The 16,698-nt window shown below is 40.3% G+C and overlaps 1 protein-coding gene across 1 annotated transcript in view; it reads right to left on the bottom strand.

The window, feature by feature from the left end:
• Nucleotides 1–15,608, bottom strand: part of LOC124555269 (ATP-dependent helicase brm-like) — a 188,619-nt gene extending 173,011 nt beyond the window's left edge. Inside the window, exons 1-2 of the mRNA XM_047129138.1 lie at nucleotides 15,482–15,608; nucleotides 3,856–3,994 (exon numbers count right to left, since the gene is read on the bottom strand). Of these exons, the coding sequence (XP_046985094.1) occupies nucleotides 3,856–3,939 (84 nt within the window). The 5' untranslated portion in view covers nucleotides 3,940–3,994; nucleotides 15,482–15,608. The remainder of the gene's footprint in view (nucleotides 1–3,855; nucleotides 3,995–15,481) is intronic.
• Between the last annotated feature and the right edge of the window lie 1,090 nt (nucleotides 15,609–16,698).

The following is a 16,698-nucleotide window of genomic DNA, read 5'->3' as shown; positions in this document are numbered from 1 at the left end:
CGACCTGATATTAAGCTTTTCAGAGTGGGTTTCGGGATGTAAATTTTCTTGGAGTACCAGTACTGTATTAACTCATTTTTGATTCTTTATTACGGCATAATGCCATATGTGCTAGAAGATGAAAAGTGCACATGAAATGCAGCGAGCAGTTGAAATTAGCCAATAGTATGATACTAAACACTTCGTTTTAAACACATTGACTGCCTTGTTCTACAAGGCAATTAACGCATGACTGTCAGAAAAGTGGGAATAAAATAAAATCTGAAACTAATAACACACATTAGCCTTCCGTAATTATGTAAATGTATTTTAATTCATTTGATAGCTCCCGGCCACAGAAATCCGTTTTGTTTTCATTTGACCTAAGAGCAGTAAACGAACAGGAAACAGCAAAATCACTAAATGTAAACACGGGTCATGTGGGGACTACACACTTCCCCACTATAACTCAGACTGCTCTGCGCATCAGCCGCAGATCTACGATATTTCCAAACCTGTTCTAACAAACAATTTTGTCATGACTAATTCTGGAACTATTCTTGACTTTGTCAAAACTTATACGCCGATTAACTTCACTAACCCCGCCAGAATCACCGGCTTAGTTATCCCTGATTAGTCTCCGGTTAGGCATTGTTATTTTCGTACAAATCCTTTTCTGTGCTACTTCCAGAATAGAACTTACGCTGCTGCTAGACGGGGACTGTACAACTGGCCCTTACCAGTGTAGCGATCTGGCCAAAAACTTTCTGACAAAATTTCATTTTCTTGTATACACCGAGAAGATAATACGTAATCTTTGTTACCTGTTATTTCTGCTAGTCGTTTATTTCCACTCTGGTAGTCTGACTATGGATTTACCTGGTAATTATAACAACGCTGATCACTTGCAAACCCAATCAACAACATAATCAGACAACGATTGGCATTAATGCTTTCGGCTTTACTCCGCTCAGCACGTATAGCCCGATCCCCTTCTGCCTGCTGGAAAGTTTATTTCTAGATGCGAGGAGGATTCCCCTGATGATCATCACGTACATTATGCACGCATTCAAAAATCAACTTATGAATCATTCAGAAATCAACTTAGAGTGTGTTCAAAAACCAACACTGATGCGTTTCAAAATCATATGAGTGCGCTGGATGCTAGGCGCTTTGTGAAACAAGGTTTTTTTTCTCCTTATGAATGTGAATTTGGCGACACCCCCCGCCCCGCAATTGTCTCCCGGGTCAGATACCTCTGTCTGACCCCCCCCCCCCCCCTCCTCCTCCCCACCGCCACCCTCATAGAGACTGCGCATGCATGAATCTAGCAGCTTGGGCGCAGCAGGAAAATTTTTCCCGGTTGCATCTAGCTGCTTGCTGCGGCTGCTTACACAGCCAACAGCCACATTTCTGTAGCCAGAAGGGGGAGAAGGTACAACTCATATGCCACTCATGCACATGCGCATGAGGCCACTCGTAACTGCTAAAACGAATCTAATGTAAACAGTTGTGACGTCACGCTCATCGGAGGCAATTTTTTGTTAAGAGGCATTGCATAGTCTTCCTAAAGCCTTTGATACATTTTGCTGTTGGCAAACAGCTTGTATGAGCACTGTGTTTTGTTGTTGTATATGGCACATTTCCCATCCAATTTATGTTTAATTTTCATATTTTTTTCTCATTCTCCTTCTCCTTCTATTGTTGCAGTATTATTCTGCAGTAGCAGGATACAGTAATATCCTTTGTTAGAGTATTGATTCTTACCAGTGAAAATTACTAAAAATTAACTGAAAACTAAAACAACGAAAAATTCCTGGAATTCTAACAAATTCCCGAGTTTTTCCCAGTTTTCTCCCGGATGAAAAAATTCCCAGGTTTTTCCCGGATCTCCCGGGTTGTATACACCCTGTGCACATCTTTTGATGAAGTCCACATTGGAAAGATCATGTGTGTAACATTGTGTTTGCAAAATCAAAAGTGCACAAATACACCAATATATCAATGTTCTTGATGCTCTGGTGACAGACCAATTGTGGGTGGTTCAACTGTCTGTATAAGATACATGCTGCGTAATGCAATGTAGGACTCAGCCATTGGACCTAGCATCACAGAACAAAGAAACCTGTGTGTCTACTAGCTAAAGCTCAAAAGTTTGTATAAGGCAGACAGTTTAATGTGGCAGCTTTAGGTGGCAGACGTTTTGAACTGTGGTTACATCAAGTACTGGTAGATGTCAGGCCTGAACTACCTCTTTTAGGACACTGCCGATTAGCAAGCAATTGCTCGGTAGCCGTTACAGAATGCTTTGTGTTGTGCATTTCTGAGGGTTTTCTTTTCTCATTTTGATAATTCTAGTTCATTTACAAAACTGGTTGATTGCCCATTTGTAGTGTTCACACTCTGCACTTTAGTGATCTCAAAATAAAACACGTTCGTGACTTTCGACAATGTCAAAAGTTTTATCCACAAATGTGAAGAGAGTTATTTTTGGTTCTACTTCTATGCTAAGTACCTTGTTGGTTCTACCTGTAGCATAATCACGTATGGGTCACACAGCTACAAATACCTACAAAAGGTCTAAATCAATATTCTGCAGACTCTGTAACTATTAAATCTGTTGGGGAAAGAAAAATAATGTCGAGATACCCCTTAAATCAGACCAGTACTCTGTTCAACAACGAGAAAATGCTGCTGCTTCCCAACAGAAACAATTATTTGTTGAAAGCTTAGACAGAGCCAAAAGAAGAAAACAAGAAAAGGCCATTTTGGAAAAACTATTGGTGTTTTGGAAAAAGCAAACTTTCCAGTCAGAAAGGTCCCCAGTCATCACTTTTCTTTTCACAGCAAATTTCAAAACTGTAAGGCTTCATCTTCAGGCACATAGACTAACAATCTTTTAAATTTCTATGTTTAATCATTTACAAAGAAAAAAAGATTAGATACCAATTTCACTAAAGATAGATGTGAAATTTGCAAAAATTTATGCTACATTTTCAGGTGCTTAGTCATTATCAATATTTCTCTTTTCTAAAATGAATAAATAAAATGTGGAAAGCATGAATACAGCATTAGGACCAAAACAACATCTAGAGAGGCTTCTAGGGATTAACATTCACAAAGAAAGGAGTCAGATACGTGAGTACACATGTATTCAACAACCTACCCAACCACATTAAATTTCATGTACTGTAGATAATATGGAGGTATTTAAGAGTGAATTAAAGAACTTTCAGTTGGAAACCTACTCTTTACTTCATTGAACAGTGTCTTCACAGAAACTCTTTAATTTATCATTTTAAGTCTTTTATAATTATGATTAACACTGTAAAACAATAGTCTTTACTAATGTAAAGTCATTTCACTGTACTGCAATTAAAATATACATCTTTGACTTCTTTCCACATCTCACAGAAAACTCTCCATTGTACCCATGGCATACTACTAATGTAATATAATGTAATTACTCAGTTAACACAAAAAAATCACACATGTGAAAATGTGGGGGGTAGTGACTGTCAGTCCAAACATATAGAGATCTACAGTGTTGCATACTTTCATGCATATAACGCATTGGTTTAATGTTCTTATGATAATTTCTTTGAGATTTTACAGTATTTTAGTACTGTATAGTCATTCGACTACAGAATAACTCACGAATACTGGAAATTACTGACTCATAATACTTCAGTTTAACACTTTCAGAACTAGCCTGAATATTAACTTATCTGGAGACCATCTGCACTTAATCACGCCCCTTTTCAACCACTCAAATACACTTACAATATTTCAACAGGATGTGAAGTATAAGCCTCCTCCATTATTATGCATTTATTATAGAAATGTATTTCAATATGATTTGAAACTATAACAAACCTCTGCTCTTAGTGACCTCTGGAAGTTTAATAATCTTAAAGCTCTCAGTTCAATCTCAGCCTTAATTCTCAAATCTTCTGGCATTGATGCTGGGAGACTAGTTAATTCTTGAAGTCTCAGTGCTATTCGAGCATTCAACCTGTAAATAAACACAAGAAAGTCATTCAATAAAGTAGATGCTATACTAAAAATTCCAGCATCTGATGATATTGGTAAGGATGAGACAAAGACCTACACTAATGCTGAAGTGAAGGGTACAAGAACATAATTAACTAGTTGAATATCTATTTTTCTCCGCAGAAGTTAAATAACTGTAGTGTATACTGTTTCTCCAGCGACATGGTTTTGCACTTTTCACTTACAGCTATAGCTTGATACTTTTGCCCACTATGGTAGATCCATTTTCCAAAATGTCATAATGGGAAATAGCTGCAGGACTAACATTGGTTGGCATATCATGAATCTAGACTGAGGACACGGTTATCTACTTGTGTCGAGTCATATATGAAGTGTAAATCGAAAGACTAATGAACGGTTTCTCATAACATGTAGGTTTTTACGGCCGTCGTCTTCATTAATTAAAACTTCCGGGCTGCCAGGCTGAGAGGCCATGGTCAATCAGTAAAACTACTACTTCCTGACATTTCGTTGCCAACTGCTGGCAACATCTTCCGAGGTGAGTCAATGACTGGCTGCCAAGCCGTGGAGGTCCCATTTATATGGATCACACAGAGGGCACCACTGTACGTCACTTGGGGGCTAACTGTAAGTCTATCTCTCACAAACATCATTATTCTCGATTAAAGGTAATCAACTGTCACATTGTTGTTGCAAAGTTGACCACCATATCTTGTCTAACTTTAAACCCTCCTCTTTTCTATTAAAATTGTGGCAGTGTTTCTGAATCTCTATAGCCTCCCTATACATACGTGCATAATAAAGTGATGTCCTAGCTAGCACTTGTCTCGCTAAATTTTATTTCATGATCACCATCTTTAAAAACATGTGCCGTCGGTATGTCCTAGTTGACAGTTCCTTTTGTGTTCGGTTACATGGGTACTGACACTTCTTTTTGTTGTTCCAATATAAACCTTCCCACAGCCAAAAGGAATTTTATACTCCCCAGCAGTTGCTAAGGGATGTCGTGCATCTTTCACCGATCTTAAACACTCACTAACCTTCTTGGTGGGTCTAAAGATTGTTTCAACTTGAAACTTGGCCTGAACTTTCCCAATATGGTCCGTAATATTGCAAATAAATGGAAGAAAAACTCTTCCAGCTGACGTTTGTTGTTGCTGAATGTTGTCAGACGCTTTTCTTCTGGGACGAAGTGCTCAACCTATCTCATTGTCAGCGTATCTATTTTTATTCACAGAAGAACTGTGCTGTCAGTGATACAGGATGTGCTGCTGAGAGATCTGATAGTATTAAGTTTCCTCATGCAATTTGCCTTGAGCTGGTATCCATATGGATACCATGTTAACTTACTGTGAAATAGAAGATCCAAAAATTTTGAAGATTCTACAACTTCACACAATTGGCTACTGAGGTAAAGTCCCGGGTGCACATGCACAGTCTTGGGTCCACAAAAGTGTAAGACATCAGGTTTCGTGCAAGAAAACTGATATCCATATTTCAGAATAAAGTTACATACTTTCTGTATGGACTCCTAAAGTTAGTATCCTGTGGTGCACAATGAAATGGAGCTGTAAGATGGGGAAAGGTGGATCCCATTGATGTCACAATACCATTACACACACATCACAGAGACTTGAAAAGGTCTCTGGAACCATATAGTTTCATTTGAGTGAGGCCCCTATGCCTGCGTTTGAAGCAGGATGCCCCTTTTGTTCAATGCTAAGGTGCTATTTAAGTACAGTTGGACAGCCTCTGCAATTCTGTTCGAGTTTAGGGGGAATACCAAGTGGACTGAGGCTTGGATGGCACATGCTTCAATAGCCTGTGCATTTGCGTAATGCCACTGTGCCTGGGCGGCATAGTGGTTAGCGCATCTGCTTAGTCAGCAGGAACCCCATCTTTCGATCCCAGCCTTGGTACATATTTCCACTAGTTGCTGCAGTCTGCATATATAAACAATACCATTGATGCAATAGCGAAAAGAGTTGCACTCAGAACTGATCCTTGAGAGACCCCAGTTTTCTGTATGTTTTGGTTGCAAAGGGTTGAACCTAACCAAACTCAGAACAGTCAGAGAGATACGAAGGCCCACTCATGCAGAGAAGACAAGATATGATGACATCAAGTGGTATCCTATGCCTTATGTACGTCAAAAAATACAACGATAAGATATTGGTGATGCACAAAAGTATTGTGCACTGTGGATTCCAGATGAATCAATTTGTCTGTGGTGGAGCATAAAGAACAAAAGCCACTTTGAAATTGTGATAAATGTCTTCTGGCTTCCAGGCGTCAGCACAGCTGTCAGTTGATCAATCTTAAGAATAATTTACACAGCCCACTCATCAGAGAGATTGGCCAATACGTAATCAAAGTTCAAGGATCTTTTCCTGGTGTTATGATAGGAACACAACACCGTCCCACCACTGAGGGAAACACCCTTCCTGTAAAATATAATTGAAAAACCCAAGGACGTGTTTTATGCAGTCGTCGTCTGATTGTGGCTTTATCAGGTCCAGAGACTGTGTCATGACACACTATTAAACTGCTATGGAACTCCAATTCACTAAATGGAACATTGTATGATTCAAAGCCTTGTGAATAGAAGTAGTAGTTTTGCTCCACCTTACATTTCCGGGTCAGGAAATTAGGATGGTAGTTACTGTAAGCAGACACTTTGACAAAGTGTGATATGATGCAAGCAGCAGTGACCACGAATCAGTAAAGATGTCGCCATAGAAGAACATGTTGAGAACTATTGTGGATGGTGGTTGGCCGCAAATACAGTGGAGTTTAGTCCACACTTTAAACACTGTGGTGTGGGCTCTGATAGTTGATACATATTGTTCCCAACATTCTACCTTCTCTTTTTTTATTACAAACCATGCCTTTGCTTGAAGTCTCTTAAATGCTCTGTAGAAGGACGGCATTTGTGACATTGAAGTGCCCTTCAACGCTCTCTGATGGCTGCAGACATTTAATCAGACCACTAAGGTACAGGTTTTCAGGGAGGGGAGGAGGGGGGGGGGGCGCAAGGGCCTGAAGAATAAGGTATCAATGCTTCCACAGTATGTATAATCATGTCAATAGTATCTTGTACCTCTCCTTTGATATCTTTTGCTTGACTGGATCCAAAGTTGCTCTATAGGTAAAAGCTTGCCAGCTGGCTTTTCAAAGTGTCCAATACTGTTGGTGTTCCATTGGTTGGTAGTTTGAGAAAGGGAGAGTGATAAGAAAATGATAATTGTTGCCTCAAAGGTTGCCATTGACATACGACTGGATCAAGGGTGATATGCTCAGATTGTGAACTGCAATAGACTGGAGCAGCAAAGAAACTGTAAAAAGCATGTGTATTCAAATACAGAAATATGTAAACAGGCAGAATATGGTACTCTGGCTAGGAATGCCTGTATAAGACAACAAATCTTTGGTGCAGTTGTTAGATCAGTTACTGCTGCTACAATGGTAGGTTATCAAGATTTAAGTGAGTTGGAACATGGTGTTACAGTTGGCACACGAGCAATGGGACATGGCATCTCCTACGCAGCAATGAAGTGGGGATATTCCAGTACAACCATTTCATGAGTGTACCGCAAATATCAGGAACCCTGTAAAACATCAAATCTCCAATATTGCTGTGGCCAGAAAAAGATATTGCAATAACGGGACCAATGATGACTGAAGAGAATTGTTCAACGTGACAGAAGTGCAACCCTTTCGCATATTGCTGCAGATTTCAATGCTGGGCCATCAACAAGTGTCAGCGTACGAACCACTCAACGAAACATCATCAATATGGGCTTCCGGAGCCGAAGGCTCACTTGTGTACCCTTGATAACTGCATGACACAAAGCTTTAAGCCTCGCCTAGGCCCGTCAACACTGACATGGTCTGTTGATGACTGGAAACACGTTGCCTGGTCGGGCAAGTCTTGTTTCAAACTATATCAAGCGGATGGACATGAACGGCTATGGAGACAACATCATGAATCCATGGATCCCGCATGTCAGGTGGGGACCATCCAAGCTGGTGGAGACTCTTTAATGGTGTGGGTGTGTTCAGGAGTGATATGGGATCCCTGATACATCTAGATATGATTGACAGGTGACACGTACGTAAGAATCCTGTCTTATCACCTGTGTCCATTCATGTCCATTGTGCACTGCGCATAGTGGCTCTAAGAACACTCTCCTGAGTTTGAACACTTCTGCTGCCCCAAACATGAACATTATTGAGCATATCTGGGATGCCTTGCAACATGCTGTCAGAAGAGATCTCCACCCCCTCGTACTCTTACAGATTTATGGTCAGTCCTGCAGGATTCGTGGTGTCAATTCTCTCCATCACTACTCCAGACATTAGTAGAGCCCAGAACATGTCATTTTGCAGCACTCCTGTGTGCTCGTGGGGGCCCTATACGATATTAGGCAAGTGTACCAGTTTCTTTGGCTCTTCAGTGTATTTATACCTGAGCATGTTCCATGAGCCATACTGATATGTGCTGCATCTGCAGTCTTCAGTAGGAAGACTTCCAGTTCTGAAATTAATTGTTCTAATATTTGGCCCCACGCAGATGTTGTTTCGCTGCCCCACAGAGGACTGTGAGAATTGAAGTCCACCAGTAGAAGGAAGGGTGAATGCAACTGCTCCACTACCTCCCCCAACTTGTGATACAATTTAGATCTGTCTGGGGGTGGATAGATATCACATACAGTTACCGTATTTCCTCATATCCAAGCCACACCTGAAAAATGAGACTCGAAATCAGTGGGGAAAAGAATTCCCGAACTTAAGCCGCACCTGAAATTTTAGACTCGAAATTCAAGGGGACAGAGAAGTTTTAGACCGTACCTCCAAATCGAAACAAAGTTGGTCCATTGTAACACGAGACACAATTTAGGTCTAATGGATGAAGATACAGCTACAGTAGTTTGGGTGGAGTCGTAAGCTTAACAGTTAAGCTTTACCAAGTAGCCATTACTATGTGTCAGGCGCTCCGTCCGCCCCCTTCCTTCCTTTTACACGTGCTTCATCTGGTTTGAATCGATTGCTTATTTTGCTTCGATCTGATAAATGCCATTCTCTTTGTTATAGGTGTTTACGTCACTCGAAGCTGAAAATGCATTATTGTACTGTGTCATGCATTGTTTGTCGCATTCTGATAATGAGTGTTTACGACCTGTTGCCACTCGCGGCATGGCTTGCTTTTGTGCGCGCTACCACGGCTTTCAATTTTTTTAAAAAAAAAAAAAAAAAAGAAGAGAGAGAGAGAGAGAGAGAGAGAGAGAGAGAGAGAGAGAGAGAGAGAGGAACTGTCTCATAAGCGAAACAATGGCAAGAGACTGCTATTTGTTGTTATTTACACCGTTGCTTTCTTCGATGATGATCAACAAGAACCAAATAATAGACTGCATATGATAGATGATGTTCTGAATGAGAGTTTAGCGAAACTTTTTCTCCATTTGAAAATCTTTGCAGACACCTCTTTAGTACATTACATTCTGCATAGAAATTAGAGTCATCTTAAATTTAAAAATCTAGTCAGTTGCCGTCCTTCATTTCTGACTGTATCACTATTAAGCATAAGAATAAAAAGAATATAAACATGAAATGATATGTATATTCTTCCGCATTTGCTGTTGTCATCACTCTAGTTTCGTAGTTTATTAGGCATAAAGAATTTAAATGAGATAGCAGCAAACACGAAAGAATACATGGCATAATGTTTACATTCTTCTACCTTTTCTTTTAATTTATTTACTGACGCAGAGGTTTTGGCGCCAGTATTTATCTTTGTGCCTTCAAAGCCGAAGTTAGTTGTGGCGGCACCTACCAACATTTTTCAGAACTTCCGCTTACTTTGAACTCTATCCTAAGCCGCAGGCGGTTTTTCAGATTACAAAACAGGAAAAAAAAGTGCGGCTTAGATTCGAGTAAATACAGTACTCGAACAGGTAGAGACAAACAACAACAGCTTCTAATTCAGTGGTTAGTGGCATTTTCTTATTGAAAGTGTCAGGGCATATGAGCGTGCAGACTCCTCTGGATGCCCTCTCACCATTAACATAACTTTTACAGCACACGATTTGTAGTTTTTAATAGTAGAGTGTTTGGTTTCTGAGAACTCTGTCCCCTGGAGTTCCACACTAACTGCAGAGTAAGTATCTTTTAATTGACTAAGTTTGGCCTTGTGGCAATGGTAGATCCAATGAAGTAACATCAGATTGAGATCTGAGAAAGCCGTGTAGGGGCAACAGCAGTATGAATTACTTTGCTGATGAGTACTGTCCTGCCAGAACATGTAATTTTTCATTAGTATTCACAGGCTCAACCTATGTGGAGATGGGGCCAGATCGACCACAGCAGCAGAATTAAGCTTCTCAATTTTTTCTTCTCATCTCTAAGGTTTCGATTTCTGTGACGATTTTCTTATCTCGACTTGTGTGAGAGAAGAAGACTGTTCTTTTCTACAGCTTGCAGCTTGTGGCTTTGTCAGCCACTGGTTGGTGGTAGACTGAGTGTCTGTTTTGTTCTGGGAGAGGCCCATATTGGCAGGTGTCCTCTTCCTTGACAGTGCTAGAGAAGGATGAGACATCTCTGGCTGCACCAAAGGGGTGGTTACCACGGGTGCTATGGACTTGGGGGTCGCGTAAGCTCCAGTCCCTTCTCCAATAAAAAAGCAGGTATATGAATGTGGCTATGGCCAGGAGTTGCTTTCTGAGACCCTGCCATTGTGCTAGGCGAGGATGTCTGCAACGTTTCATGTCACATCAATTGAGTGAGTCATTCAAACTTTGTCTCAGCATTTAGATAAAGATAGGTGGTCAAGCATTTTATATTCCTGGACTTTCTTCTCCCTCTTGAAAGTTGAGCATGTCAATGAAAGAGGGTGGTGGTATTCTGGGTAGTTTACGCATGTAGGGGGTTGTTCACAATGGCTAACCACATGTGTTGTTCCTCTGCATGTCCCACAAGCAGCTTCATCATTACAGCAGGAGGACGTGTGTCCAAATGTCTGGCACCTAAAACACCTGACAGGAGAAGGAAAATAGGGCTTGACATCACATCTATAAACCACGATCTTAACTTTCTCAGGTAGAGCTCTTCAATTGAAGGCTAGGATTATAGCTCCAGTATCCACCTTATTGTCCTTAGGTCCTCTCTGAAAACAACAAACAAAATGTACTCCATACCCCTACAGGTTAGCATACACTTCATATGTTTGTACTGTTAGGTCCCAATGGAAGAGGACACCTTGAATCTTGTTGAATTTATGATGAGAAGAGATGGTAACTGGTATATCTCTGAGCTACTTCAGGACTAAAGTGCCTGTGACTGGTTAGCAATCAAAGGTTTGATCAACAATGATCCATTGCTCACATTCTCTATTGCAGCAAGTTCTACATTTTTACACCGATATTCTGCAAGCCACTGTACGCTGCGTCGCAGACTTGCGTGTTGTTCAAACCTACCAGTAACAAATATAATAGGCCAACTCTGAACTGCTCTAATGTCCTCCTCCAATCTGACCTGGTACGGATTCCAAACACTCGAAGTATTCAAGAATAGGTCACACCAGCACCCAATACGTGGTCTCCTTTACAGATGAAGCACACTTTCCTTAAATTCTCCCAATAAACCGAAGTCAACCATTTGCCTTCCCTACTACAGTCCTCACACGCTCATTACATTTCATACCACTTTGCAATGTTAAGTCCAGATATTTAAATGATGCGACTGTGTCAAGCAGTACGCTACTTATGCTGTATCTGAACATTACAAGTTTGTTTTTCCCACTCATCCGCATTAACTTACTTTTCCCCACATTTAGAGCTAGCTGTCATTCTTCACACCAACCAGAAATTTTGTCTAAGTCACCTTGCATCTTCCTACAGTCACTCAACTTTGACACCGCAGCATCATTAGCAAACAACCGAAGATTACTGCCCATCCCATCGGCCCAATCATTCATGTATACAGATAACAACAATGGTCCTATCACTCTTCCCTGGAGGGCACTCCTAATGATACCCCTGTCTCTGTTGAATACTCGCCATAGAGGACAACATACTAGGTTCTATTACTTAATGAGTCTTCGAGCCACTCATGTATCTGTGAACTTATTCCATATGCTCACTCGTACCTTCATTAACAGTCTGCAATGCTGCTCTGAACCTATCCTCAATATCTTCAATGAAAACCAGTTGCTTCATGTTGCGAAAGTTTCTCCAAAAGTTCTGGAGTATACCAGGAACTGGGTGAACTGTCCACTTCCATTTCTTCTTGCTTGACTCTCATCCCATGGCACAGCCGAAGACAGAAAGACCATAGGATTGTCAGCTTCTGCATTAAAATCTTGCTTCCTATTTGCTGAGACAGCTGTGTTGGCATGGTCAACAGTAAAGGCGAGTCTGATTTATTACACTACGGATATTGATGACACTCACTCTAATCAAGAGCCTGTCCTCACAGGTGCCACACTCCCAAGGCAGAGGCTATCTGGCATAATAACTGTTGCTTGGAGCTTGGAGCCCTGGATTGGATGGGCAGCTACTTTTCAGTATAGATGTGGAAGTTACAGTGTGATCCCTGCATTGTCAGGGGGCTACAACCATGAGGGTACATAACATCTCCCACGGAAAATTGGCTACCATGCTGGATTTAGAGTGCGAACATGAATTCAAACATGAATTCACACTAGTAGTACATGCAGAAGATAACAGTGCACAGTAAATATATTATGCATCATTTACAGTGTCCACACCCAAACAGCTCGTACTTCTGCGAAATTTAGAAAAGTGAAGGTCAAAGCTTTAGAGGAGGAAAGGTGACCATAAGTGATTAAGCCAAAAAGATTGATGGAAAGGTTGTGAACTGAGCTAAACCTGACAGGTATCTTAATATTAACCAAGTCGTAACTGTAGAAGCAGGACTAGGTATAAGACTCCTCTTACGACACGCAAGGAATCATGGATTTACTACAGCCCCCAACACTGCAAGAGAGTAGAATATGATGTTATTTGCATTACTGGATAACTATGTTGATATTTGTAGATGCAACTTTATGGTGTTACAGATTTGTTTTGTGAAAAATTTCCAAATCATTAAGTTTGTTCGGTCTGTGCATCTAGCCCTGCACTGCAGAGAAACCACAGAACATACCAACATGGAAATAGGTGTATGAACATTAGACTGCTTGGAAGAAGGTTCAACGAAAGGGGCCAATCATAATTTGACAAAAACACATGACGACGACACATCAATACAGTGGTTTGTAATTTTATATTCACTACACAATTTACTTTTCAAGTACAATTATTTGAAACTTCAGAAAAATTTTACTTGTTAGAGTGGAAAACATCAAAATAAGACTGACACTTTATCAACCTTCCTTCACTAACTGCTTCTGAGAAAGGAAGTCTGTGTTATTTTCAAAGTTGTTATAATGATGTAAGTCATATATACTTTCTACTTCAAATGTCCAATGACATGTTTGTTTCTCATAGTGGATTCTAAAGACATTGTTAAATCTGTACAGGGATCAAGATGCAATCTGCATAGCACACCAAATATACAGGAACACCTATCGGACAGGCAGTACTCTACATCAATGTCCTAGACAAAATTTAAATGTCCATTTCATCTCTTCAAGAGTTAAATTTCGAAAAATCCTTTCACAGTGGGTGGATTAGTTATACATAGGTCATTAAAAAAAGTATTCCATATTGTGAGAGGTGAGAGCACAAACCACAACCAGAAAAAAGTCTAGTAAACATGGGCACTAATATGAATACCTCACACATCAGTTTAACTGTAGTTTCATATGTTATTCACGTTAAGTATCTATGTCAGATTAATGACTAATGGGTCATGTAGTGTTACCTGAATGAAAGGCAGCATTAGCAACACCAACAGCAAACTTACAAAAAAAAAGCTGACCAGCACTTACTAAATTAGTGCCTTCCTCAGGGAGAAGAGAGGGACACGTCAGGAAAGTCAGAAAGAAGTAGAACACTGACAACAGCCTCACAGTACATTTACTCCCTCATGAAGTTTGTTGTTAACAGTCAATCATAATTTGAAAACAACAGTAATGTTCATGATTATAATATCAGAAGGGGAAACGAATTTTGCTGTCATTTCATTCAACCATAGTGTGGAACAAAAAGGACTGACATTCAGCCACAATAATCTTTGACCACCTACCCACCGATGCAAAGAATTTAACAGTTAGTAAAATTATCTTCAAACACTAAATGAAACACCCCCCCCCCCCCCCCCCCACACACACACACACACACATATATACGTGTGTGTGTGTTTTATTGGAAACACTTAAGATAGGTAAACGATCAGCATGTTACCACATTTTCATTTAGAAAGTGTACTGTAACTGTACAACTTACTTGTACCACATCATAGTCAGATATTGCAATTATGGTCCATGCAATATGCAAATAGCTGAAACTGACACCTTCCCTCAGTTATCTTTTTTCCCCCTTATCCTCACAACAGGTACGCCCGTCTCATCCTAGAGTCTGAGTGACTTGCCACTCATTTCTTATATTCCCGAACCTTACCTCCTCCTGCCCTGAGGAAGGAACTAATAGTTCTGAAAGCTAGAACTAGTGTTTTTACTTTTAAATTTGCCTGTTAACAATACTGGAGTTTCACCTACTGAAGGTATACAGGCCAACCATTCAGCCCCTTCGTAATTTTATATATACATGCCAGATAAGTACAAATGCCTTACGAAATCCTAGTAGTTAGCTCTTTTTGCTCCAACTGTCATACCCTAGCACCACTTCAAAATATGGGTTGTTCTGAGGATTCTGGTGTTCAGATCCAAGATGTGCAGTATATACAATGAATATGAGGAGGTAGAATCAAGATGTAATGCAATATTTCCTATTCAAGCTCAAGAAAACGAAGTCTTGCCATGTTACTTCTATTTACTGCAATTATATATCAGAGTGATTTAATTGTATTATTGTGACTGATTTCAATTCACTGTTAAGTCTCAGAGGTTTAACATTCTCTCTCACATTTTCTCATACATTCTCCTCCATTCATTCATTTTCTTGTAAAAGTACGAACAGCTCCAGGCAGAAAAGTTTACTGTGCAAAATACCTTCTCTAACCAATTCTCAAAATCAGTGTCTAATAATTTAAGATATGCACATATGCACAACAGAGAGAAATAAAAAATGGGGAAGAGGGGGGGGGAGGGAGGGGGGGGAGACATGTTAATGTAATTTGTGGTATTCACTGGTTCTCCAAAGTAGTCTATACAATGCTGAAAAATGATAATGTTATGAATTATTTATACATTGTGCATACAGTAAAACTATAACTCACTGAAATATTCTCAGTAGATATTTAAACAAATTGTATTTTGCTGCCTTACACTAAATTAGGGTTACAAGTGCAAGGCTTCTCAATTTCGTATAACGCAATGATGATTGCTTTAGAAAAGGATTCAACTAACCTGCGTTCACGCTCAGCTGTTAAAAGTTCAGGTGGTAATTTTGACGGCCTTGAAACAGGAGTAATACGATTTTGTATCTGTGGTTGCTGTGGAATGGATGATGCAGCACTAGTATTAGTGTTAGTGCTGGTAACATCAGCACACTGAACATTGCTGGGCCCAGCAACTGGTCCAAAACTACTTGAAGCTTGTGAGCTTAAAGGTGTAGACGTAGTACCTGTGACAATCAACCAACATAATGCTTAACAGTAACAACACACACACACACACACACACACACACACACACACACACACACACACACAGTCAGTCAGTCATAAAATCACAATTATGGCATATACAACAAAACTCTATGACAAAAATAATGACTACATTTTAAAATTTACATAAAATTTCAGGCAACATTTACCCTACACTTAAGAACTGCAACAAATACTGCTAAAAGACATATATAGGCAGGATGTCTTGAGTCAGTTTTTGGGCGTTTAGAGACGAACCACTTGCTCAGATTGGACAAGGAAGGGGAAGGATATCAACCATGACTAAATATACATATCCTTATGTTCAGAAAATTACGTGATACACAGATATTTCTTCAAAGGAGACATCAAAAGTGGCACATCTTGTAACCAGCAGTGTAGATTCATGTCCCTGCTAGCAGTGGACACTCCAGTGAACTCCCAGTGGTAGAAAGGCCACTAGTGAAGGTTTTAATGTCATACACCAATTGAGGTGTAACATCTGTAGAGCTTTTTATGTGCGTATGAGCACCAAACACCTGTCAGCCAGAATGAAAGATTACAATCTGTGGTCAAGGGCAAAGATAACACCCAGTGCAAATACACTAATGCACTGAACCCAACATGCTTGACTTCACGGGCAGCTTCACAACAAGTGTCGTCCGTTTTCCATTCCCCCTCCCCCATACTCCTATCTTCCACCACCACCACCACCACCACCACCACCACCACCGATCCGTGTAGATGAAAATTACTCATTTCACAGCCTACCTAAGACCCTGATCTCCCCCTTCCACTAAGTTTCTCACACCACTCCATTAAGCTATACCCAAACTGCTTTCTACACAGTCTTTTTTTCCTGTGTTCTACCCTTCCCTCTCTCTCACTCCACCCCATTCCTCTACTTCCATGTGTGCCACATGCAGCTTCCTTGACCTGTGCCACGATAAGTTCACTACACATCCCTATCCCCATTCC

This window comes from Schistocerca americana, chromosome X (assembly GCF_021461395.2).
Source record: "Schistocerca americana isolate TAMUIC-IGC-003095 chromosome X, iqSchAmer2.1, whole genome shotgun sequence".
Lineage (NCBI taxonomy): Eukaryota > Metazoa > Arthropoda > Insecta > Orthoptera > Acrididae > Schistocerca > Schistocerca americana.
The sequence above is the reverse complement of the archived record's forward strand: the minus strand, read 5'-3'. Positions and strand labels throughout refer to the sequence as shown.